The sequence below is a fragment of the Bradysia coprophila genome, unplaced genomic scaffold, assembly GCF_014529535.1.
Source record: "Bradysia coprophila strain Holo2 unplaced genomic scaffold, BU_Bcop_v1 contig_350, whole genome shotgun sequence".
Lineage (NCBI taxonomy): Eukaryota > Metazoa > Arthropoda > Insecta > Diptera > Sciaridae > Bradysia > Bradysia coprophila.
In genome coordinates this window covers 1,559,172-1,585,956 of record NW_023503608.1, presented here as the reverse complement: position 1 = coordinate 1,585,956, position 26,785 = coordinate 1,559,172, and the positions used below count along the sequence as shown (strand labels likewise).

Sequence of the window (26,785 nt, the reverse complement as noted above, 5' to 3'; positions counted from 1 at the left end):
CGGTTCTCAAAGGAACGATGCAGGGATACTTCGTTAACCAGTCGCAAAATACCAACAAACATGTGTTACCACGTCTAGACCGAGGAAATGGACCCAGTAAATCCATGGAGATCAGTTGCCAAGGAGTATGAGCGTTTCGGAATTTACCCATTAGACCAGGGGGTTTAATGTTATCATATTTGGACATCCTACAGACTTCACAATTTTTGACATACTCTTTCACATCTTTGGATAAACCCGGCCAATAATAACGGTCAAGCACTCGATCTATGGTCTTTTGGACACCTAAATGCGCGGCCTTCGGATCGTCGTGACATTCGTCTAGTATAGCCGACCGGCTATTCGAAGGTATAACCAGTTTCCACTTCCAGTTAGTCAATCTTCTACCTTTAATCGAAGGATCGTATAATAACCTTCCGTTTACCTCTTTATACCTTCTAGACCGAGCGTTTCCTTGTCTGACGTCGTTCAATAAATTTTCATACCAGAGGTCTCCAGTAGGTTGAACGAATTCGAGCAGAGCAACGACTTCCAGGATTTGTACTATAGGGAATCGAGATATGGCGTCCGCCACAACGTTGTTTTTACCTCTGAGATGTTTGATCTTCATATTATGCTGTTGGAGAGTTAGTACCCATCTAGCTAAACGACCTGACAACTCTTTCTGTTTAAACAGCCACGTCAAGGCGGAATGATCAGTGTAAACGGTGATCTCTGTTCCCTCCACAAATTCTAGAAACTTTTCCAAACAGAAGACCACGGCCAAACATTCTTTCTCTGTAGTAGTGTAGTGAATCTCCGGGCCCCTAAGCTTGCGACTAGCATAGGCCACTGGACGATCGTATTTATTGTCCGAGTCAGCGTACTGGCTGAGAACTCCTCCGATACAACCATCGCTTGAGTCGCAAGAAATGATAAATTCTTTAGAGAAATCGGGTGGTTGTAACAACGGGGCGGAAACTAATTTCTGCTTTAACTGTTCGAAACTCTGGGTAGCTTTTTCGTTCCATACCAACTTTCTACCTTTACCACCGCCTTGAAGAAGATCTTGTAAAGGAGCAGCCACTTCCGCATAAGCGTGAATGAAACGACGATACAAGCCGGCCATACCGAGGAATCGTCGCAATTCCGTCACGGTTTTAGGAAGTGGGACCTTCAGTACACAAGAAATCTTTTCTGGGTCGGGTCTAAGGCCTAGCTCATCGACTATATAGCCCATATATCTCATGTTTCTTAAACAGAATCCACTCTTCTCATAATTGATAGACAAATTAGCCTGTTTCAATCGTTGGGCTACGGTACTTAACAGTTGTAAATGTTCGTCGAAATCCTCGCTTACGACGATCAAGTCGTCGAGATATACGAACACCATACCGTCTAGATCTCCGAATAGAGTATCCATAAGGCGTTGCATAGTGGCCGAACAATTTACTAGACCGAAAGGCATAGTGATAAATTGCCACACTCCATGTCCTTTGACAAAGAAAGCAGTTTTCTCTTTTGAACGTTCGGTTAATGGTATTTGCAAGTAAGCGTCCTTCAGATCAATTTTTGAGATAAAGCGAGCCTTTCCTAATCGAGATAAAATAGTGGTGATACGAGGTAGATCGTATTTCTCAATCTTGGTAATGGCGTTCAATTTTCGAGAATCTAGGCAAAGTCTCAACTTCAATTTACCTGACTTGTATCTCTCAACCATGGTCATAGCGTTCCTGAAGGCAGTTTGTGCGGGTTCCACCACGCCTAGCGACTTGAATCTTAGAAATTCTTGCTCTATTTTTTTTTCTTTAGCGGGAGAGGTAGGTCTGGTTCGAGTAAAACAGGGCGGATTATTTCCGGTGTCAATATCGTGAGCAATTACATTAGTACGGCCTAATAGAACCTCTCCTAATCTTTTGAACTGGTCGACAATCGGTTGTAACTTAGATAATTGTACTTCGCTTAATTCTCTTTGACACTCAGGAGCTTCCTCAACTTCGTATTCCTCGGCATCAATACTAAGTTGACTAAAGCTTTCAGTACATTTGCGAGATATGTCTTCTTCAAAGCTAGTAATGGGTTCAGGCCTCCAGACGGAATGAGGCGTGAATATTCCCATCTTGAATGAGTCCATGAAAGGAATGCCGAGTACAAGGTCGTCGGGCAGCGATGGGGCGCCGAGTATCTCAACGATCGCAAACATTCGGTCAAAATGGATGGGAATGGAAAAGACGTGCTTGATTGGATGAGCGGAATGATCAGCTGTGTGTATCACGGGCTGGTGAAATTCGGTTACTTTCTTATGTCTAAAGCCTAAACTAATCAATCGTTTATATCCGGGACCACCACACACGGTACGGGTAGCACCGGAATCTAGAAGTGCAGGGAAAGTTTGTTGTAAAATGGAAAGATTGGCGTAAGGACGTTTTTCACCTTTGACTCTTACGAAAGCCGGGGGAAAACGCGATTCAGATCTAGCCTCTTCCTTTAAATTATCAAGCAATTGAGTTACGGCTAATATGGACGGCGATTGGGATTGGGAGTTTGACCCGTCCTGTAGTTCGAACTCCCTTTCTCGTTTCCCGACGACTGAGGGTTTAGGCTGTTACGTCGTAAAGGATAGTATTGCTGTTGGCTCTGGTTCAGGTTTCGAGGATCAACACCCTGAAATGTGACGTGACGTTGGTTGGAAGCTTCATGTGAGATTGGAGTGCGTGGAACCAACTGGCTCGAAGAACTAGGGTGGAAATTATTCGAATTAGGAACATACGAGTCGAATTTATCTTGACGTGAGTTCGAAAAGTCGGTTCGAGGCCGATTATCGTCTAAGGACATCTCATAAAAACTTCTTTCAAATTCTTCTTCTGGAATTTCTTTATAATAAGAGTCTCGGCCCAAAACGGCCTCATCTAAAGAGTGCATTTTACCGTAAGATGGCCGATAGTTTTTCAATAATTCCGGATTACGGACAGAATGCATGCTTTGACGAGAGTGAACTCTCCTTAGATTAGCTTCTATTATTTTACAGTCATGCTTCAGAGAACGTAAATCGTAGTATTCTTTAACGCCTAATCCTTGAATGAATTCTGGACGAAGATTCCTGCGAATTACTACAGCTTTCACCAGTTCACTAGCTGGCCGATTCAATTTGAGAAAAAGATCTTCCATTATGGCGAAGTACATGACAACGGTTTCGTTATTCTTTTGCAGCCTATTCTTGATAGTATCCCACAAGGTGTCACCGTATTCATAATCTTGAAAATCGATTGCTAATTGTTCTTCTAAATGGTCCCAATCTCTAAAAAAATTGGTCTTCGTTCCCGCTCTATACCACTTCAGAGCGGTACCGTCAAATAAATCTACGGCACCTTTGAACAAATCTTCTTTAGTAGCTCCTCTGGCTTTGGCTATCTCGTCGACTCTTCGAATGAATTCAACGACAGGCATCGCATGGGTATCTCCTACAAACTTCAAATCCCATTTCCACATTTCTACTTTGCGTTGGGGAATATATGAAATTTGACTGGGAAAAGACACTGTGCTGGGATTATGAGGAAAATTCAACGAACGACGAGGAGCGTAAAACGTTGAAGCTATTTTCGGGGCTGCAATACTTGTCTTATTCAATGGTACGTCGTCTTGCATTTTCATTGAAAAATCCAGAATCGAGTCCTCAAAGTACTGGGATCTAGAAGGAACGAACCTAGGAGGTTTTGGAAATGGCTCTCGGTGCGATTCCGCTTCTCCGAGCGACTCTTCGTTCATAGTCCATTCATCCAGATTCCTAGCTTTATCATCGGTGGCTTTAGGGGCTGAAGCGTCTGGGGACTTAGGACTAGAAGTGGACGTGTAGTTCAAGTCTTGTAAAATCGCATTTTTTAACTCCGAGAGGTAAAGTTTGAGTGTGCTAAGCAAGTTCTTAGCAATTTCATCGTCGTCTGGGACGGTGATACGCGAAATTCGACCATACATATGTCGTAATCTAGTTCGATACAAATCCAAGATTTCGTCTCCCAACTCTACCTCAACATACGAGGCCCGCCATGAGTCTAAATGGTGAGCACAAGCGGCGATATCTTCCTTATATCCTATGGCTACGAAATATTTTCCAGGCTTATACTCTCTACTTTCTAATAGGTCACTAAGCTGTTTCTTTCGTTTCATAAAATTGCTGTCCGGTTTAATACCTTGTGATTCTAATTCGTACTTAATCATCTCATCGGGCAACGCAGACACATGCTTGTTGGCTCTTCCTTTTTCGGGGAATTGAAAAGTTAAATCCATGACTGGAAACGTCGATTATCAAAGCGGCAAATAAAAAAAATTAAAATCTGTCCCAGGCCTGGATTATGTTCTCCAAAGATCCTAATTGGCGATACACCACTTGAGTACAGTACGGTGGTAAGCGGATAACCCACTCGTTTTGTCTTAGCATGTGTTCATAATGGGCACAGGCGAATTGGAGTCCTAAAAACTCTAATGAAATGACGTCTAAGCCCGACTGTTGTGCGGAGATAACGCGAAAATCCCGTCGTAGCGAGGTTATTTCGCCATCGATCGAGGCATATAATTGGAAAGAAAAATATTGTCCCACTACTTGGTTGATTGTAAAGTTGTCTATATAACACCTTAACTGAGGCGTTAGCCTTTGAAATTTTCCAGCCGATCAAAAGAAACTTCTTGCGGCGCAAGAACGATCCTTAATAGATCTTAGGGAAAAAAAGGTCATTCGGCAAAAAGGGTCGTTATAGGGAAAGGACAAGGTCGAATGAATGTCACAAACCAGGTATTAGCGACCGAAATAACTTTTTTTTATTTTATCTAAATTTCAATGAACTAATTAATCGACTTGAAACTAAAGCTAGCTCTCTTAACCTACTTGGCAACCTTAATCTAAATTTGCATTCCTTAAACTATAATTGGCAACCTTAACCTAAATTTGCATTCTTAAAACTATTGCGGCCGAATGTTTCACTTTTCACTTCAATGATTTAATGCGCATTAAATAAATAATAGATAACGTTGGGTACCTTTGAGATGTGGAATTGATGTAGCCAACGGGCAACCACGTGTGGGCAGGGGCAGGCAGATAATCGGGTCCACGCGGTTAACTCAAATTAATCAGGAACTCACAGTTGTCTTTATGGGAATTGAATTCAGGGAAAACACTTTCATATGGAAATGCTCTCGGATTTAATCACTTTCGCCAAAGAACGAAATAAAAAAAAAATGATGGCGTCACAGTCCTTTTTCATCACACTTCTTCATCAAAAATAAATTCGTCCGTACATTAGAATTGTCCGAAATAATTAGTCTTGAAGAGTATCGATCACTACTGGATTACAAAGACACTTTTTCTTTTGCACTTTCTATACGTTAAAAAGCCGATGGCCGACGATTTACTTTCGTTATGCAATATCGCTTAGTCTAACTAGAATTAATTGTAAAGCAACACGTCTGTCCTTTCGAACGGATAGCTTAAGACTCATTTTGAAACCGATTAGGACGATCATACGTTCGAGCCCATTCGTCTCCAAAAACCGGAACTACGATTATTGATCCCTTAACGTTGACAATTATGAAACGTCGGTCATGAAATCAACAATCGGTGTGTCCCAATTAATTAAACACCTCACGCGCCAATATTTAAACTAGATTTTTGTTACAATATTCCTCTTACGATCTATGGTCTTACGTATGGTCGCTAAAATTTATTTATTTTATTTTCTTTCTTTTATATTTGTATTCGTATTTTCTTTCATTTTTTCTTAAGGAGAAAGCGTTCTCTTCACGCACTAAAACTCCTTGAAATCGTTATAAACGTTCACTTAGGACTAAACTTATTTACTAACGAACTGCCACTAGTGCAGTGCTATTTCTCCTAATTTACGATCGCTAATCCCGTACGATAAATTAATTACATTCAATCGAAGGGGAAGAGAAAAGAGAATCTTAGAATGCGACGAAGTAATGTCGTCACATTATAATATCTTCCACGGTCTGCCAAATATTGTCGACACGAAAATTATTTCAAACGAGAATGCAGGGCTGTGATTAACAAAATTGGATCACTCTGCCTTTCAAAATATTTTCATTTTAATTTCGATCTACTGTTTTGGGTGATAGTTCTTATCGCCGATCGTCAGTGATGAGCCCCTCACAACAAATATTGCATTTTAATTGACTTATCCATCGTACATAAATATTTGTTTTTATTTGTACAACTGAAACTTGACAAATGGTGTGCTGCATAATGTATTAACTCATTGTAGATTAAGACAGTATTGAATACAGTGGTCTTTTTTGCTAGAAGTGTTCTATACTTTAAATTAAAAACTGTGAAAATTGAATGTTCAATTTGACGAACTACTAATCATTTATTGCGTCTATAGCAAACACCGGTAAGCAAAATATAAACGGTCATAAGTTTTACCGGTTTTCTTTACCGAGTAACAACCAACGATATCATTCACCAGAAATATTTATTCAAAGATCATCTTTCACTATTACTTATGATAGACGAACGTTAATTACAACATTCAGGCTAGAATTGAGCTAGACCTTTTTATTTGATAAACAAACATTTTCTAAGTACCAAGCTACATAATTTTGGTTATAAAAGGAGCCTAATTATGTACAAGTAATATTTACTTGTATTCTAATATTAACTTCGAGCCAATAAATATAATCTTATCTAATCTAAAGTCACAAACTGAGAATTCAACATTCTGTAGATGTAAAGAAATTATCGAGCTGAGATCAGTACTTGTGCGACAATGGTGCAAGTTAAAGATTCAGCCAATGTATCATTGGAAGACGCATTGGAAAAAACTGGATTCGGTAAATTCAATTGGATCTTGATTATTCTGTCGGGTGCGATACTAGCCGCTGTTTTTCTGGAAACTGTTGGCATCAACGTTATTCTACCGGTTGCACAATGCGATTTACAAATGACCAATCAACACAAGGGCTTACTGGGTGCGATTGGATTCATTGGTGTTATTGTGTCATCGCATCTTTGGGGATTTCTTGCCGATACTCGTGGAAGGAAGAAAATTATCGTTACATCTCTATTTATCGCTTTCTTTATAACTATCGGATCAACATTGACTAAATCCTATTGGCTTATGGTTGTGTTAAGATTTTGGAATGGATTTTTGTGAGTTTGGTTACAACAAATGTGAATAGAGAAGATCTGTAGTATTGAACAATTTTAGTGTGTCAGGACCTTCCGCAACAACATTTGCGTACTTGGGAGAATTTCACTGTCTCAAATATAGATCCAAAGTTATGATGTTAGGTGAGTTTTGTCGAAAATATTTTCTGTTTTAACCTTTGGGAATATATGTTTCTTGTTTAGGCTCATTTACGTATGCCTTTTTCACCTTTTGGAATCCAACTTTTGCTTCGATTATTATAAATCAGAGCTGGACATTTTATATTGAACCAATCGACTTGGTCTTCAAGCCGTGGAGATTATTTATGATTGTCTGTGCTGTTCCAAGTGTATTATGTGGATGCGTTATGATATTTATGCCCGAATCGCCAAAATTTACATACTACCAGGGCAATGAACAAGAAACGCTAAAAATTTTGCATAACGTCTACACCTGTAACACGGGAAAGCCAGCCGAATCTTTTGATGTAACGTCGCTGGCCAAGGACGGAGAGTTTGATGATCAAAAGGCCAGACAAACAAATTTATTTCATTTTATGTGGACACAGACGGTACCATTGTTCAAACATCCTCATCTGAAAAACACATTGACAGCATGCCACATACAATTTTGCATTTTCAATTCACACAATGGATTCTGGACGTTTTTCCCAGAAATCACAAACAGGATCGCTATTTGGAGGAATGATCCATCACATGTCACCTCTACGGTCTGTCAAATATTGAACGACACAAAGATTATACCAAACGAAAATGCAGAGTTTTGTGTAACAAAGCTGGACAACTCTACGTATCAAAATATTTTCATTTTAATTACGATATACTGCGTCGGATGGTTCTTTTTGTCGCTCATTATTAATAGGGTTGGAAAGCTCATTATTATGACGGCACTGCTATTCACCTGTGGAATTAGTTGATTTTCATTAATCTTTGTAAATCAGCCTATGGTTTCGAGCTACTTATATATCGTTCTAATGACCGTTGGTTTGACTCTCTCAGTACTGAACGCATCGACTGTGGAACTGTTTCCAACGAAATTAAGGTATTCTTTGTTTGTGTATTTCTAGCCATTCATCGCAAATTGATCAACTTAACGTTATCAGAGCCATGGCGCTGTGCCTGTCTCTAATGTCTGGTAGAATCGGCAGTGTATTTGCATCGAACGTAATCGGAACACTGCTGGATAACTATTGTGACTACACGTTCGTGATGCCCACCATTCTTTTGATGTCGAGCGGTTTTCTTGCATTTACAATTCCGAATATTTCGAAGAGAAATTCAAATTAAATTGTGGTCTAGAGAATAGTGGACTATGAAATTCATTGTGAAGTTTAACTTTTTATGTTTTTATGTATGTACTGAGAGGTTTCGGACTGTATTCAGATTATTCTATGAAACTAAAACAATCAAATATAAGTATGAGTACCAGTTGCTATTCAAAATTGGTATACTATACTAGACCTCATCACTTGGATGGGTGAAGTCCCCTAACTGATTTTTTTTCTCAATATTTGATCGAGAAGGGACCGCAAGCTGTGAAATTTACTCGTTCCATTCGCTCCATTCGTCCCACATTTATGTATGTAGCGACTCTAGTGAATGCAATTACCATCTCTTTTTTAAATACCGGTAAACGGTATTACCGAAATTTTCGAGAAAATTTACCGATAAATTACCGGGAATCTATATTGCATGAAAAACGCCAATTAAGTTCAATTTTATAATGAAAAAACTCAAAATATTAGCTTTGTTTAAAGTTTAATCAGCTTCATGACAAACGTACGTTCAATTTAAACCTAAAAAATGATTTTGTTCATAAAATTTTACTTGAAAATGTTCATCAATTCTTTAAATGTACCTCAAACTTCTTTACTAGATGTTAAAACTGGTTTCCATTTAAAAATGTTTGCCGTAAGAGAGCACAGTGAAGGATTTCCATTTGTTGAACTTCGTCTCTCTCGTTAAGATGCGTTCTTACGATGAAAATTTTGAAGTGAAAATCAAACTTGAGCGACTCAATTTCCGAGTTTCTTCACAAACTCGTAATGTCACATCAAAAATGTCATACGAAATACAAGTAACAAATCACAATACGATATTTATACGGTTGATATTCAGTTTGATTCTATGTTGCAATTTGCCTTCTCGGGTTCCATTTCATTAGTGAACCTGGGCAGGCTTGATATCCATTTCTTAGACTTTGTAAGTTCTCAATATTTTGTATTGAAAGTTAAAGACGATAATGTTGACGGATTGACTCTATCGATATCACGCATTATTATTTCATTTGAGTAAAATATGTATAATCTTGAGTAATTTTGCAATTTAAATTCGCTTATTTTCGATACTATGATTAAGTGTCCATTCCACTCAACAAAAAGTACTCCGTGAGAGAGCGAACTGTTAAAACAACAAAGAATTTTTTTTTTAAATTCTATTTTGTCTCTCATACGGAGTACTTTTTTGGAAAGAGGAAACCAAGGGCCCTCTCAATAGAACAAACTGACAAATTAAAATGAAAAATCATATATTTGAATGTGTGAGTGACAGCTCCGTGTACAGACAGTACACGGGACTCTGTCAAAAGTAAAGGGACTCATAATGTCAAAGTTGACGTTTTCGTGTTAGTGGTGTGTGTGATATTATTTTGGTCATAATTCCTCTAGGTAGTCTACCTCTATGGAGGAAACTAAACATTATGTCCTGAGGTAAAACCGGTTATAAAAATTTTAATTAACTGTAAACGGTAATAGCCATTACCGGTTTTTAATTACCGGTTTTTGATTACCGGTTGCATTCACTATGCGACTCTCTTTAAATTTATTTCACTCTATTTTCGGAATTGGTTCCTAAATATTTAGTTATTTAACATGGAGAAAATAAAGGTGTAAAAGTTCACACGTACCACGATCCTAAAGTTGTCCACTAAAAAGCACTGAAAGGATATGGTAATTTTTCTAAAACCCTTGCTTTGCCGCAAACTTCACACCTCAAAGATGCCAGCGGGCCTACGCCGTTTAGCTCTCCGTTTACGTTTTAACAATGGAAAGTGGGAGGCGTAAGTCCGCTGGCAGCTTAATGCTACTGAAGTTTGTTATCGAAAGAAGAGAAAAAAACTCCATCAATTTATTCTAATTCGAGTGATAACAAGATGAACTGTGTCGCGGGTCTCCATTCTAAACAATATTCGCATTCCAAATTTTATTGTCTGTTTGTACCTAGCGATATTATTTAAACAAAGATTATTTTTCTTCGACACCAACAAAATGAAATATTCCATAAATCGACGGCTAATGATTTTATTGCTCTGCACCTGTTGGTAAATGTTTGTATCTTCAATACAATGTATGACTCACCAAGAACCACACAACAAAATGATATCAGGTAGCTTCTAAAAAGGACTACATACACTTATGTAAAATATATATTGAATTGCTCTGAAAATGTATGTTCCACCCATTTACCTGTTGCAGCTACAATTTTGTTTTAAATACGGCAGATCCAAACATTTTCCTTCATTCAATTTATGTTGAGCATCAGAGTAACATCCAATATTTCGTTAGTAACTTTGTGACCAAATTTAACTTCAAAAATGAAATATTTAGTGATCAAATCAGAAACATCCATTGACTTTTTCCCTTTTAATGAAGCCGGAGATAGTCTGGTAATTCATAGTGAAAGGAGTAACGCGTCCTATTACGTAAGGCAAATAAGCGAACAAATTGGCGGATTGATAACCGTGAACGTGGTCAATAACTATGCGAAAGGTGGAACCTTCTTTCAAATGACGCATTCAGGATGCAATATGCGTGTCGACGACCAGTTAATTCCGCAAGGAGTACTTGAAATGGAAATGGGGAAAAAATACGTCGCTGCATCGAAAATAACGTTGTTCCTTATCAACGAAGAGGACAAATCCGATGTACAATCAGGTATGCATCCAGCAATTATTTGAAATTATTCAGCGAAAACTTACTCGTTTTCCTTTTTATTCAAAGAATTCAACAACGAACAGGAAGAAAAGAATCCCCACTATTATTATGATGATGATGATGATGATGATATTGATTATGATAATTATTTTGGTCAAACGATCGATAGCGATGACGGCTATGACGATCAAATACCATATACTAATGAATGGGATTTTATTGTGTAACGATTGTGATAACCAATAAAACTGTAAAAGTCTGGCGTGAAGGACTAGCTAAAAATACATGTTGATAAAGTGTTGATGAGTTGTTTTACTCAAGCAAAGTTCGTCAATAACCACTGATCAATTACGTCGCCATGCTGCTCCAGACGATCTCTCCTTTCGGACATAATTTCCTCAACGACATAAATTACCGGCTGTGATACGAGTCCATTTTCTAAGTATATTTGTAATAATTCACGGAACTGAAAATAATTGTTGATAGAAACCTTTCAAATGTAAAAATTGAAGAACCAACTTTTTCAGTTAAATCGTCGCGTCTGATCGACGAAGCCATATCGATAATGAAATTCGGTCCATTCACACCGAATGTCTCGTATGTTTCAATCGCATTCTCGATCACAAAGTCCAATGTCAGCTCTAAGCCAAAGATTCCATTTTGATAGACATTACGAAATACTTGATACGCTTCGTTCGCTCGATACTCAATGTTATTTTCATTTGTCGATGGCAGAAGTGAACTAAGAAGTCGATTTGTCAATATTCTAGATGTGGAACAGCCCAACGATCGACTAATTTCATTCCGTTGATTAGTGTTGGCCGATTGTAACATTCGATTCCATACGAAATTGAAATCATTCGCATTACCGCTTCGAAGTGCTGCACAGTAAATTTGTTGCCTGACATTTTGATGAAATTCTCCACCGGTTGTAATTAATTGTCGCAGTTGTCTTAATGCATCACTACGACAATGTACAGAACCCATGTCGCATGCCAAGCTAACGGCTAGTTGCCTAGCAGGCTTTCTTAAAATTGGTTCATCTGGTATGTCCTCGACTCGAACGGAATCATACAAATTTTCAATGAGAGTGCGAAGGAAATCCTTTAAAAAAAACGAGACAAAGTTTAATGCGTTGCACGTAATTTGCGCCCACATTTTACACTGTACCCGAAACAGAGGATAGTTTTGATGACCTGAAAACATTTGATCGATTTCAAGCAAAAAATTCCTTACTGGATACCAGGCGACGTAGCTGACTTCGTTTTCTAATATCCTCAACACATCCATAACTGGAGCCATTGTCAATTCCTGCGTGCTGAAGAACTCACGCACGTTCTCCACTAAACTAGCTTTACTTGTTAAGTGAAAATGATCTGGATCCCGAAGCATAGCATCTGAAATGAGTCGATAATTCTGTTCGTCGTATAGAATCCTGTAATAACCGCCCGCATATGTATCCAACAGGAAGTAATCATTGGCGTCCAACGAATCAACGGTAATCGTAATTGAAGTGTCTTGCTGTGGAATCCAGCCAGTTGCTCTAGAACTATTGAAACCAGGATTGTCACTGGTAGCATAGTTATAGGGAACCCAATAGTTGGTTCTGATTGGGTCAATGGGACTCGGTGGATTGAAATATCGATATTGAGTGAGTGTAACTTGATCTGTTGCTTGACTGTAACTACGTTCGACTGTAATGAACGGAAAACCGGCCTGTCTGGTCCACGATGACATGATTTCTGTGACATTGGTAGTTGGTGGAATAAAAACTCCATCATTCCTAACAGCATTTTCTAGAGCGTCAAACAAATCCTCCTCGGTTACGTCGGAGAATTGACTTAGGTAAATGAAAAACAGATTAACATAAAGTTATAAAATGGAAATAGTAAGAATTTGTCTTACTGTTCGACAAGATACGCTCGTAAGCCTGCCATAAACGTTTCTTCACCGAATGCAAACAGAAACATTCGCAAGACACTTGCCGCTATATAGGAAGAACACTTTTAGCTGAGCACAATTTGAAAGTGAAAAAGCTGGCAATACCTTTCCTGTACGAAACATTGTCGAAAAGCGAATCAATTTCTTGAGGTTGTTCCACATAGTGTGTCATAGGGCGATTATAGCCCCAGTACGCCTCATATTGAAACATGCTGTGTACACTTTCCACTAGCATATAATCTCTTTTAGTCCAATCAGGATATATCTGTTAGCGAAGCGAAATTAATCGGGATGGGAATGTAAGCTTCCGAATATTACCTACCCAGTCTACACCAAATGAATGGAATAATGTCGCGAATCCCTCTTTCATCCAAGTATATGTCCACCACCTACAAATGATTTTTTAATTAAAGTAGAGTAAATCGTGAAAACGGCAGAATTTTGCCATGGAGCCACAAAAAGACCAAAATAGGAAAATGACAGAATTGTGACATGGAGCCACAAGTTGACCAAAATATATGGAAAGCTACTTAAAAAGACACTTCGATCGAACAACAACTCGTACGTACGTGGGTGTAACTAAATTCCCAAACCATTGATGTGCTTGCTCATGAGCAATGCCCTCCACTGATGTCAATTGCCTCACAAAACCGTCGACATTGTCATCAAAGATCATGTAGTAATCGCTGAAAATTTTAAACTTCAACGAACCAGCTCTGAGAAAATACCTGTAAGCGAAATACCTGTAAGTGATTAAACCAAAGTTTTCCATGGCTCCGCCAAACTCAGGAAGACTTGCTGCATCCATTTTTGGCAGAACGTAATCTATTCCAAAGTGTTCACTAAACGCGTCCAACATTATTCCCGAGTTATGCAGTGCTCGTGATGTTAGATTGACAACACTTGGACGAGTGAAAATTCGCTGTGGAACAGATGTAGCCGAACTGGATACATGCGCAAAGTCAGATACATGGAATGCTACAAGGTACGTGGACATTAAAGGCGTTTGTTGAAATTCCTGTAATTGGTAATAGACGAATGAGCAATGAAATTCGAATTTTAATTTTTCCACGTTGACTTTCCGTTGTAACTGATCCATCAGGGCTAGGGAAAAGAGGCTTGTCAGTACATAATTTAAAAAAAAATGTCATTAAAAGTCCATTTTCCTTGTACCACAGTCCCCTAAAATTTTATATGTGGTTACACCTTCATTAACTATCCACTACCACACTCTATTGAGTGTGGCCATCAAACAGTGCAGTGCACTAGTGTGGCGAAATGTTAAAACAACATTTCGTACATTTTCTTTGGCTGTTGCATTTATCAAGGCAATAATGGACTATTTAAAAACAAATAAAATCTCACTTCGGAGTTGGATTCTCTGACGTTGCAGGCATATTTGATATAGTTGAATAAGATGGGCTGTGAGTGATACGAATGGTAAAGCGTGATTTCCTTCCAATCTCATCGTAGCACGGGAATGCACGTCTCGCTTCAGTAGCCTCAAATTGTGTGGACCCGTAGTAGACCTCGTTCCCCTCACTATTCAAGTAACGAACTGCATAGAAGCCACTCCTACATTCGAACGAATAAAAGTTATCGACGAAATTATATTTGAAATCACTGGCACCATTACCAACTGGTAGGCATGAGGCCTCTATAACTGATAACGATGGTATATTCACTTCCAATTGTTAAATTATTCGGCACAGAAATCGTAAAAAATTCGAATACGCTATCATAAGCAGTAGCTCCAATTGCAATTGGGTCACCGGACGCTGATAATAGAACAACATCTTCGATTGTTAACGCACGGTGATGCAAAGTTATCGTGTTGGTGGACTGTTCAGCAACTATTCCGATTCTAACTGTGCCAATAAACGTTAGATTGCCTTCATCGATCCAAGTTCTAATGCTAACATCATAAGTAAGGGCTCTTGTGTCATTCGGCAAACGGAACGTTTCGAAATTATCGTGACGAAGCTCCGGCTTTTCACCTCGTGAAATCACATCATGGTTGGTCGTGGCGAAAGTCAGAGAAACCGATAAAATGCCAAAGAAAAGTTTTAGGAGGACCATCGTACGACAAAATTTCACGCTGAACTGATTGGTGACTTTGGAAATTTTTATTTTTGTCTCAAGTATATTTTGAGTGTTTCGATAGGAAGATTAGTTTATCTCATTGGCTTGGGTAACCGATAAATAAATGGTAAATGTAAAATTGAAATGTGAGAAAAAGCTTCGAGAACTGATGAATTACATAGATTCCCTTGGGTATGTGTTTCTTAACTTATGAGTCCACACATAAGCTACACATTAGTTCTACACAATACGCGATTTACGGCGCACAACGGTAGAAGTTATAATTCCATAATAATAATGCACTTGCGCAACATAAGCTATCATTGATTCCGAATCTCAGGTTCTACAATAAAAACATTCTGTCGCGTCTAAAAGCATACTGCCTTTGTTTGAGTTTGGGTTATCACATCTCACGACACGTTGAAAATGAGATAGAAATGTTTGCTGATAAAGCAGTAATAGCTGTGAAGGTGCCAGTTGTAGGAATTTGATTTCGATTTGTTTTGATCAGTATAATTCTATTGAGTTTCAAATTTAAATTGTCTTTCAAAAGTATACGTGACCATAATGAACACATAATCGACCAATCATTTATTTCGACAGCAACAACACAAATAAGCGATCTTCATCTACCAATGCTCTCTTATACCACAAAATATATGCAAAGCTATCGAACTAAAAGATTTTGTATCAAGCACATCAGATGAAGTAATAGATTTAAGTAATATATCACGATACGCTTAAACTCCACAAAAAGGGAAAAATTCTGTGTTTAAGTAAGTGCCAACCAAAAATATGAATCTACAGCCATTTAGAATTGGAGTTCATAAGGTAGGTAGGATGGAAACATCAAAAAGTTACAACTTGAGTCACTTGTAACTTTGCATAATTCATTTTCTTTCAAGCTAAGTTAGGAGCCTCTTTCCTTTTGTTATAATGAAATATGGTGTACAGCAGTTCTTGGAATGAAGAAAAATATGAACTATCAGGGACAGCGTAGGTAGTTCTTCGTTTCAAACGTTTTATAAGGGTTCAATTAATATAAGAAACGGTTTAAAAAAACAACAAATTAAAAATTGGTTTATGCCGCTAATAGCCTACGTATGTATCACACGAGACGAACGAATGGTCACATAGACTGTCGGTACATTTAGGCACACGAGACGACGCACCTATTACAAAATCCTTGACGATATTATGTTCTTGACATTCAATTTACCTCCCTGCAGATATTGTTTGGTAACAGAGCCTCTAGCATGCGAAAGTGCAGTTAGAAACTGAATAACGTAGTTAGTCGGACTGTACGCCAATTTTGAGGGTCAGCTCATTATGTGATTGTCCTTTACCACTTACCTGGTTAGCCTAGCGTAATCTGGAATGCATATAGATTAAAATACATCTTTCGCTGGGTATAGTCAGGTCGGAATTCTGAGTTGGAGAACCCTAGCATGTGAAATAAACTCTTGGATGAAAATTACTCCCTTGTTCCGCTCCGCTCCACTCGTTGTACAAGCAAACAGTCACAAAATGATATATAATCTCCATTTATCTCCTGCAAGCTGATATTTCATACATTACGCGTTTCTGCATATAAACACAAACACATACATAACCACAGCCTAAACGATTGGATAATTCACACATAACCCACCTAGGGTAAATTTACTTTCCATCTACATATTTGAAAGAAAAAAAATCGCCGAACGGCGGAAGCGAACACGGGACCAGCAGCATATCAACCAAACATGCTGACCACTACGCCAACAAATCACATAACGCGATGCAATTGGTGTCGGTAATGGTTCGTTAGTCACTTCTACATCGATCAAATAATCAGAGTAGTCGGAATGATGTGATTTGAACGAAATGTTGAGGTGGATAGTATATGTGTGTGAGTAAGTAAATAAAGGATTCTCTGTATGATGTTTTTTTTGTTGTGAATGCGTTTTAAAACAACATGCTTAATTAATTAATTTTAAATCCAAATTTTTGTGGTTATTTCGCTAATGTATGAAATATCAGCTTGCAGGAGATAAAACATTGTTCTACCTTGGTGTATATTTCTCGAATCACTTCTTATGTACAATTGTATATACACTCGCTGGCGCTCGTTATATACAATTGTACATACGAAGTTATTCTCGAAATATACACCAAGGTAGAAAATGTACTATAAATTCAAACTAATCCTGTAATGACTCACGTACTTGGTCACTGTTGTAAGATTCTAAGGTACTGGTATATACACCCTTAGCGTGTAAAGTAAAGTAAAGTTTTAGACCACTTATAGGATGGTTCAATTTCATTATTTCTTGATATAAATTGAATTCTATCACACCTATCCAATATATTACACGACCCACTCAAAGTGTCGGTTCAGGAAATTAACAACACTGCATTTACGTACTCCATGCCACTATTTCATGTTTGCCAACAGCTTCATTGTTAAAATAAATGGCAATTCAATTAGTTTGTCGACAGAGAGAAGCGAAAAAAAACGGAACATAAAAATTAATGTTTCGGTTATCGATAGCACATTTAAGTTTTGAATCAACGTGAAACCGTACAGTAATATGCTGAAGATTTATGTGAAATACTAGCATTAACGGCAGCAATGTACGATTTTTTTTTTGCTTCTTTGCATAACATAGCAATTTTGTCTATTAAGAACCAGCTGCTAAGTAGTATAAATATGGCGCGGCAAGAAATACCTATTCAATCGGGGTATATATTCATTAAAAATGAGTATAGACGACGGTACACGTTGTTGCTGGGATATATGATATTTAATATACGAAATGGAAAAAGCAAAGTGATTATTTAAAACTAATCACCAGAAATTACGACAAATTTATAATGTTATCTTGTCAGGAAATTGCTAATCAAAATTACTTTTTCTAATACACCTTTTATCCAACTAATAATAAAAAAAATTTCTCATGCGAAAATATATGTTATATTGCTAGGCTATATATGTAAGTACAGTTTTTTTTCTATCTCTACATAGATAATATTATGAATGCATAAGCAATATGGAAATCTCTGGAGAGAAGAAAAAAGCCACTAATTTATGTATTTATTTAATTTAAAAGACATAACATCGGAATATAGATGCATGGTTTAGCTCAGGCTTACATAAAAAAGCCAAAGTTATTGATGTAAATATGATGAGGGGACAGGTAGATTTTAGCGTTGACAATAATAGCTACCAAAAATAATATGTGGGTGATTTGCCGTTGTTTCAATTCACATTGTCTTTTCAAATGATTTATATTCTGAGACAGTAGATAGAGTCATTGAATTAACACCATGCATATTTGGCATTAAAGCTGTTCGTTCAAGCTGAGAATAGTAATAAATCATTTGGGTATATTTTTGTTGTTTTTTCGTTTTGTTTTAAAGAAAACAGCACTTTTTGCATATATTTAACTAGACCATAAATGGATATTAGTCAAATATTATTGTTTCTTTGAACTGTAGATGTGTAGTTATCCGAAAAATGTTAATGAGACTTTAACGAAATTCTTACAAAATCGTCATTTGAACATTACATTCAAAACTGAATGTGTTTTTGTAAACTCACCGAGAATTTTTATGACCATATTGGTCTGTTCCAAGGCCATACGAATTGTCTTATTACTGTCAAATTCAGGCGTCCCACTTGTCCGAAATTGTCCAAAATGTCCGAAATGTCCGAAATATTCTTCAAGACCTGACCAGAATTAAATATATAAACTTATAAAAGTCTCATTTTCAAAAAAATTGCCTGCGGCGCGCTTCACAGAATTTTTAATTAAACTTTCAGTCTATCAATACTTTGTCCCGAAATTTTTATTCAGTTGACTGTAAGTCATATGGGTCTTTATGGCAGAAAATACCGGAAAATGTGTATAGGTACCGTGATCACTAATAATTGAAAATTATGTGGAAATATGACGTTAAATATGAAACGTTAAATGTGTAATATTTTTTTAACTTGAGTAAATCAAAATCGATTTTCAAAAACGTTTTGTTCGAAGGAGAACTGAATTCCTCAGGTCAAAGTTTTTAAATGGGCGTTATCAGCTCAATGGTCTGGGAGTAGTTCTCGAAAAACCGATATGCTCATTGTTTCTTTTCCTATGGAACACGATAACTAACTCAGCTAATTCAGCTAATTTTCTAGACCTGGTTTTCATTCAAAGAAGCATTTCCTCAAAAAAAAAATTTTTCTTGTTTTTCTGATTATGGTACTCGGGCATAATGTTACAATTCTTCCTTCGATATGTTAGAAAATAGCTGTAGCTCTAAAAGACAGCCACGTTAAGAGTTTCCTGCGTCACATTTTTATACTAAAATACCAAATCTAGATTTTCGTTTGTTAGACGAAATTTATATAGGATCTATTACAGACCCTTACCTCAGAAACATGTCAGATATTATTCTTCCGCGACTGTATTCAGCCTTTCACCTTTCCGGTGAGATGCATTAGTTAACCTACATCTTTAACACTATCTTTTCGTGAAGGTTTCAAGCCCTCTATTCAGGTTTATGATCAGTACAGCTACAGGTCATGTCAAAGTATACTTTTAAAAAAAATCTCATCTCTCCCATCTCATATAAAGCCTTAGAATTTGTTGGTGGAATGGGCTTAAATGACTTACAGACTTTTTCTAATGCGTAACTTTAGTGAAAATTAGAAAAAAAATGTCCGAAATTTTTGCAGAAAATGTCCGAAATTTTTATGAATTGTCCGAAATGTCCGAATTTCGGACAAGGCAAAATTTAGTGGGACGCCTGCAAATTTCATCTATAGAGACAATATTGATATGAAAGATCTCTATGTATGAAATCGAGTTCGTTCGGCCAGTGAAAATTCGTGTTTACAGATAGTTGGAACAAACATATTGTCCCTAAATAATACCCTTACATTAATAAAAGTCTATTTTTGAGAAAGAAATTTTGTTCCACATATGATAACTGTTCAGCTAGAAAAAGGTAGATCGAGAGGAATTACACAAAGGACCCGACTATACGGCGTGAATTTTCTATCAAATTTTCCTACTTTTATTTGCAACAGAAGTCACCAGGAATAATGATCATCAGGCATTCATAATTTTTCACGTGTTTGATCAAGGCAACGCGTGATGTCACTGAGGTGACATGTGGTGCACTGAAATGACCCAAGGTTCGCCGAGGTGCTCTGAATTTCTGTTTTATGTTATTCACCAATTTATCGAAGTGATAAAACATTCTACTGAGATCTTTGCGACTGTACTGTTATTAACAGTTACTGTAAATAGTAGATTATGCTCCTCTCCCTCTGTCTAAAATGTTTATTTAATGATTTGGAAGTTATCATAACTTAGTTATATACCGAGCCGAAGGCATGGTACAGAATCCAAATCGTCAAAATAAACATTTTAGACAGAGGAGCATCCGCTGGTGTTTACGCTACTTTATCTGTCGAGAATAGATATATCGAGTTAAACTAATTTTATTTGGAAAGTATTCTTTTTCACTAAAAAAGGGTGGGTCGCTTTTATTTACTACTGATGTGAATCCATACAACAGCATGAACACCAGCTTGTGAAAGACCAGTAGTCCTGGAAGTAATGGTAGTCCTGGAATTGATGGTAGTCCGGGAAGCGGCGGTTCTGCACTTCTGCGAAATTTGTCAATAGAAGTTACTGGTAGTAAAGGTAGTCCAAATAAATCACAAGGAAACCAGCCATTTTCCAGCCAAAGGCGAATAGAAAATGACTGAAGTCATGACACCATTACACCGAAGCTTAGGGGTATAAACATCGATCGTGAAAATAATAAGTTCAATTTCTTCTGTAGATCTGATTCTAACTCATTCTACTAAAATAGATGGCTGTTTATGCCACTTTTTTTTGCTAGAACTAAAATTTGATCTTTTGTTGATGCTGTCAATGACGTTAAAAAAATTTACCGATTACATTCCGATGTCCGGGTAACAACAGACTATATTTCATCAGCAATGTTTATTCCAAGATTTGCAGATCATTGTTATTTAATGTGTTACCAAAATTTAAGCTAAAATTGTGATAAGCGTAAATTGGATAAATATAAATCTTTCACAAGTAGCATGGCCCATACACACTTTTTTCGTTATCTTTATAATCTATCTGAGATAATATTGAGATTCAAGTCGTAGATGTAAAGATATTAATTCGATGAGTTCAGTACTTGTGTGACAATGGTGCAAGCAAAAAGTTCATCCAATGTATCATTGGAAGATGCATTGGAAAGAACTGGATTCGGTAAATTCAATTGGATCCTGATTATTTTATCGGGTGCGATACTGTCCGCTGTTTTTCTGGAAACAGTTACCATCAACCTAATTTTACCGGTTGCACAATGCGATTTACAAATGACCAATCAACACAAGGGCTTACTGAGTGCAATTGGATTCATTGGTATTATTGTGTCGTCACATCTTTGGGGATTTCTTGCCGATACTCGTGGAAGAAAGAAAATTATCGTTACGTCTCTATTTATCGCCTTCTTTACAACCATCATGTCAACATTCACCCAATCGTATTGGTTGTTGGTTGTGCTGAGATTTCTGAATGGTTTTTTGTGAGTTTGATTTTGTGGGGTGGTTGGACGAACTGTAGTATGGAAAAATTTTAGTGTTTCAGGGCCTTCCGCAACAACATATGCGTACCTGGGAGAATTTCACTGTCTCAGAGATAGATCGAAAGTTTTGATGTTAGGTGAGTTTATTGTGGAGATTAGTGGAAATGCTTTCACAACTTTAACTTTCTTCTTGGAATATTTTTCTCCCAGGCTCATTTACGTTTGGCTTTTTCTGCTATTACAATCCAATTTTTGCGTCGATTATTATAAATCAGGACTGGACATTTTATATTGAACCAATCGACTTAGTTTTCAAGCCGTGGAGGCTATTTATGATTGTCTGTGCCATTCCAAGTGTCTTATGCGGATGTGTTATGTTATTTATGCCAGAATCACCAAAATTTACATTCTCCCAGGGCAATGAACAAGAAACGCTAAAAATTTTGCAGAACGTCTACTCCTGCAACACAGGAAAGCCTGCTGAATCTTTTGATGTATCATCGCTGGCGAAGGACGGAGAGTTTAAAGATCAGAAAGTGAAGCAAACAAATTTGTTTAATTTTATGTGGACACAGACGGTTCCACTGTTCAAACATCCCCATCTGAGAAACACATTGACCGTATGTTTCATACAATTCTGTATCTTCAACTCAAGCAACGGATTCTGGACGTTTTTCCCAGAAATTACAAACAGAATCGCTATTTGGGAGAATGATGCATCACATGTGTCTTCTACTGTATGTCAAATATTGAATGATACGAAAATTATTACAAACGAAAATGCCGAGTTGTGCGTAACTAAACTGGACAACACTGCCTATCAAAATATTTTCATTTTAAATTCGATCTATTGTTTCGGTTGGTTGTTCTTGTCGGTGATTATTAATCGAACTGGAAAGCTCATCATTATAACGACACTGCTATTCACGTGCGGAATTAGTGGATTTTCATTAATCTTTGTAAATCAGCCTATGGTTTCGAGTTACTTATATATCGTTCTATTGGCCGTTGGCTTGGCGCTCACTGTATTGAACGCATCGACGGTGGAACTGTTTCCAACGAAATTAAGGTATTCTTTGTTTGTGGTGTCTACTTACCATGTCTAATGTTGATCAACTTAACATTATCAGAGCCATGGCCTTGTGCTTGTCTTTAATGTCTGGTCGAATCGGAAGTGTTGTTGGATCGAACATAATCGGAACATTGCTGGATAACTATTGCGCCTACACATTTGTGATGCCCACAATTCTGTTGATATCTAGCGGCTGCCTTGCATTTACAATTCCCAATATTTCGAAAAGAAATGTGAAATAAATGTTCGGTTTAATAAAGTTTGCTGTTGTTTAATGCAATTAATTATTCTCTTAGATCTTGGTGATAAATTTGGGTTTATTTTCCTAAGAAATATGAAAAACTAAAGAATCAGATAGCCAGTGCATGAAACGTTCACGTCATTAGTGTCCCCACAATTTTCTGCTGCGCTGTGATAATATTTTGTATCAATATCGACGAATACTCATTTAGAGATTCTACTCGACCCGAGTAAGTTTCTTCGACGTGACGGACTATAGCATCTTCTGGAAAAATATTTTCAAGTTAATAGAAACGCCAGGATTTTACTATCATTCTAACTTTACATACAGTTCCCTTTTGTCGTGATTATAAAATTACCATCCACTCTTCGCCACAAAATTTATTGATTCATTTTCGTTCACTTGATTTTAATGTTAACTTAGTAACTTGCATAAAGATTTTCATGTGTGCGAAATTCAATAAATATTTCATTTTAATTGTTTTAATCATACGTAAGATCATAGCACTGATCCTAGCATTAACAGTGTTAATTTAACACTGAATTACAAGTGTAAAATTTTGAGGTTTTAATTTTTTACATTTTAACCGTTCTTCAACCCACAAATGCAATCCATCTAAAATTTGATTACAGTAACTGTCTGTTACGCCTGTTACTGGAGTCAATGTATGTGTGTCATGTATAAAAAGTGTGCATGGTACATACGAAATCTAAAACAATATTTATAATGCGGCAGTAGATTTTGTAGGTTGTCAATATGTGGTATCTAAGTAAATGGAAGCCGAGTTTCTAAGCTAATTTCGGTGATTTCATCAGACTTCGAATATTTTCTATGTTCATACTAGGAGCAGTGCTATGGTAAAATTCGTTCTATTTGGACAGCTGAAACAAGTGAAAAACATTTTGCTGTAGAAGTAGATTTTATTAACTCATTCTACCAATAGACAGTGTTTTATATGCAATTTTTTGGTTAGAAGTGTCACGCTGTTAATTTTGACAACAACTTTTGATTTTTTATTTTCGCTGTTCTACGGTTAATGACGATAGATCTCGTTGCTTTGCGAAACTGATGACAGCAAGGCACAGTGTGGTTCAGTGCACTTTGACGATTTTGTGCATAGCGTTATACTCTATGATTTTGTGTACAACCTAATCATAGCCAACCTCACAAAAACTGAACAGCAAGAAATAGACATTTTTTCGAGCAATTCAATGCTCATATTTTCCTTGACTTCAGATATTAACATATCTCGGTTACTGAAACTGTTTAATTCAATTTTCCATTAGAATTTTCTATGTTTTCTTAAAAAATATTTAAAAATAATTTCAAAAACTATTCCTCTTGCGAAGTTTGCTGCGTTCAGTTGCTCACAAATTTGGGCATGCAATCGCACTGCTAATGGTCAAAACTTTGATCTACATATAAGTAAAATATAAACTGCATATCAGTCTTACCAATTTCTTCCGATTTCCGGGTAACACTCGACTATACTTCATCGGCAATTATATTCTAAGTTTTGCATATCATTCCTGTCATCTACGGTAGATGATATATATAAAAGATAAGCTTTAATTGGATAAACGTAAGTCTTTCGCAAGTCGCATGCCCCCTCGTGTCGTTATCGTGGTAAACTATTTTAGACAATATTAAGATTCAAATCATAAATTTTAGGAGATTATTCAGCTGAAATGGTACAAGATAAATATTCAACCAATGTGCCTTTAGAAGACGCATTGGAAAGAACTGGATTCGGTAAATTCAATTGGATCCTGATTATTTTATCGGGTGCGATACTGTCCGCTGTTTTTCTGGAAACTGTTGCCATCAACCTTATTTTACCGGTTGCACAATGCGATTTACAAATGACCAATCAACACAAGGGCTTACTGAGTGCAATTGGTTTTATTGGTATTATTGTTTCGTCACATCTTTGGGGATTTCTTGCCGATACTCGTGGAAGGAAGAAAATTATCGTTACATCTCTATTTATCGCTTTCTTTACAACCATCATATCAACCTTCACCCAATCGTATTGGTTGTTGGTTGTGCTGAGATTTCTGAATGGATTTTTGTGAGTTTGATCTGTGGGATGGCTGGACGAACTGTAGTATGGAAAAATTTTAGTGTTTCAGGACCTTCCGCAACAACATATGCGTATCTGGGAGAATTTCACTGTTTCAAAGACAGGTCGAAAGTTATGATGTTAGGTGAGTTAAGTCAGAATTTAATGACAAATTTTCAGAGCTGTCACTTTATCTTTTTACTTATTGTGGGAATATTTTTCTCGCTTAGGTTCATTTACATATGGATTCTTCTGCTTTTACAATCCCATTTTTGCGTCAATTATAATAAATCAGGACTGGACCTTTTATATTGCACCAATCGACTTAGTTTTCAAGCCGTGGAGGCTATTCATGATCGTCTGTGCCATTCCAACTCTCTTAGGTGGATGCGTTATGCTATTTATGCCCGAATCACCAAAATTTACATTTTCCCAGGGCAATGAACAAGAAACACTACAAATTTTGCAGAACGTCTACTCCTGCAACACAGGAAAGCCTGCCGAATCTTTTGATGTAACATCGCTGGCTAAGGACGAAGAGTTTGAAGATCAAAAAATGAAGCGAAAAAACTTGTTTCAATTTATGTGGATACAGACGGTTCCACTGTTTCAGCATCCCCACCTGAAAAATACACTGACCGTATGTTTCATGCAATTCTGCATCTTCAATTCATGCAATGGATTTTGGACGTTTTTCCCAGAAATTACAAACAGAATCGCTATTTGGCAGAATGATCCGTCACACGTCTCTTCTACAGTATGCCAAATATTGAACGACACGAGAATTATTCCAAACGAAAATGAAGAGCTGTGCGTAACAAAACTTGACAACTCTGCCTATCAAAATATTTTCGTGTTAGCTTCGATCTACTGTTTCGGTTGGTTGTTCTTGTCGATGATTATTAATCGTATTGGAAAGCTCATCATTATAACAACACTGCTATTCTCGTGCGGAATTATTGGATTTTCGTTAATCTTTGTTGATCAGCCTGTGGTTTCGACCTACTTATATATCGTACTGTTGTCCGTTGGTTTAGCGCTCACAGTATTGAACGCATCGACGGTGGAACTGTTTCCAACGAAATTAAGGTATACTTTGTCTGTGTATTTTACTTACAATGCCTAATGTTGATCAACTTAAATTTTATCAGAGCCATGGCATTGTGCTTGTCTCTAATGTCTGGTAGAATCGGCAGTGTGTTTGCATCGAACGTAATCGGAACGCTGCTGGATAACTATTGTGCCTACACATTTGTGATGCCCACAATTCTTTTGATATCGAGCGGCTGTCTTGCATTTACAATTCCGAATATTTCGAAAAGAATCGTAAAATAAACGTATTACTTTGGAAAGCTACTGTTGTTTAATGGAATCTATCATTTATTTGAGGTGTGTAAAATCTTTTGGTTGATTTTTCAAAGAAATGTGAAAAGCTAAAGGAATAAGATAGCCAGTGTTAAATCATGAAGGGTTCACGTTGGGATTCTTTGCATCGACAAATACTCATTGACCTCACCCGGAGAACGTCACGTACTAAGAACCTATCTGGAGTTATATTATGAAGTATAGAAAGAAAATCTAGGATTTTGCTATTCGTCTAAGATCAGTAGCTCGAATTCGACCTAACTTTGGGCCTTCGGCTTAGGATCACACTCACCAACTCGTCAAAATAAACATTTGGACACAGTTTCATAATATTTTTTAATAAATGTCA

The 26,785-nt window shown here is 37.1% G+C and overlaps 2 protein-coding genes across 7 annotated transcripts; one reads left to right on the top strand and one right to left on the bottom strand.

Annotated features, from left to right (window-relative positions):
• The first annotated feature begins 6,335 nt into the window (after positions 1-6,335).
• Positions 6,336-26,414, top strand: LOC119080031 (synaptic vesicle glycoprotein 2B-like). 5 transcript variants are annotated; one of them, XM_037188218.1, is made up of 5 exons: positions 6,336-6,380; positions 6,714-7,138; positions 7,197-7,279; positions 21,907-22,765; positions 22,827-23,048. In XM_037188218.1, exons 2-5 carry the CDS (start codon positions 6,756-6,758, stop codon positions 23,008-23,010), a joined length of 1,509 nt encoding a protein of 502 aa, XP_037044113.1. In that variant the 5' UTR covers positions 6,336-6,380; positions 6,714-6,755; the 3' UTR covers positions 23,011-23,048. The 5 variants fall into 5 exon arrangements, 4 of the variants coding, with proteins under 4 accessions (XP_037044113.1, XP_037044112.1, XP_037044111.1 ...); XR_005088263.1 differs by lacking the exons at positions 6,336-6,380; positions 21,907-22,765; positions 22,827-23,048 and adding exons at positions 7,340-8,198; positions 8,260-8,550 and having other exon boundaries at positions 6,713-7,138; XM_037188217.1 differs by lacking the exons at positions 6,336-6,380; positions 6,714-7,138; positions 7,197-7,279; positions 21,907-22,765; positions 22,827-23,048 and adding exons at positions 21,050-21,696; positions 21,751-21,833; positions 25,302-26,160; positions 26,223-26,414.
• On the bottom strand, positions 11,288-15,196 carry LOC119079995 (aminopeptidase N-like). 2 transcript variants are annotated; one of them, XM_037188162.1, is made up of 12 exons: positions 14,666-15,196; positions 14,395-14,604; positions 14,112-14,133; positions 13,773-14,047; positions 13,599-13,715; positions 13,352-13,418; positions 13,135-13,294; positions 12,994-13,075; positions 12,259-12,928; positions 11,608-12,192; positions 11,388-11,554; positions 11,288-11,341 (listed from the first exon to the last, which is right to left on the bottom strand). In XM_037188162.1, exons 1-11 carry the CDS (start codon positions 15,106-15,108, stop codon positions 11,405-11,407), a joined length of 2,781 nt encoding a protein of 926 aa, XP_037044057.1. In that variant the 5' UTR covers positions 15,109-15,196; the 3' UTR covers positions 11,288-11,341; positions 11,388-11,404. The 2 variants fall into 2 exon arrangements, with proteins under 2 accessions (XP_037044057.1, XP_037044056.1); XM_037188161.1 differs by having other exon boundaries at positions 11,288-11,350; positions 11,400-11,554; positions 14,666-15,195.
• Positions 26,415-26,785: the final 371 nt, after the last annotated feature.

Excerpts from the sequence above, each read along its gene's own strand:
- LOC119080031 (XM_037188217.1), top strand. The coding sequence starts at position 21,314 with ATGGTGCAAGCAAAAAGTTCATCCAATGTATCATTGGAAGATGCATTG. Across the intron at positions 21,697-21,750 it reads AGATTTCTGAATGGTTTTTT|TGTTTCAGGGCCTTCCGCAA; the intron begins GTGAGTTTGATT and ends GAAAAATTTTAG. Across the intron at positions 26,161-26,222 it reads CTGTTTCCAACGAAATTAAG|AGCCATGGCATTGTGCTTGT; the intron begins GTATACTTTGTC and ends AAATTTTATCAG.
- LOC119079995 (XM_037188162.1), bottom strand. The coding sequence starts at position 15,108 with ATGGTCCTCCTAAAACTTTTCTTTGGCATTTTATCGGTTTCTCTGACT. Across the intron at positions 14,048-14,111 it reads CTGATGGATCAGTTACAACG|GAATTTCAACAAACGCCTTT; the intron begins GAAAGTCAACGT and ends TACCAATTACAG. Across the intron at positions 13,419-13,598 it reads GGGAATTTAGTTACACCCAC|GTGGTGGACATATACTTGGA; the intron begins GTACGTACGAGT and ends AATCATTTGTAG.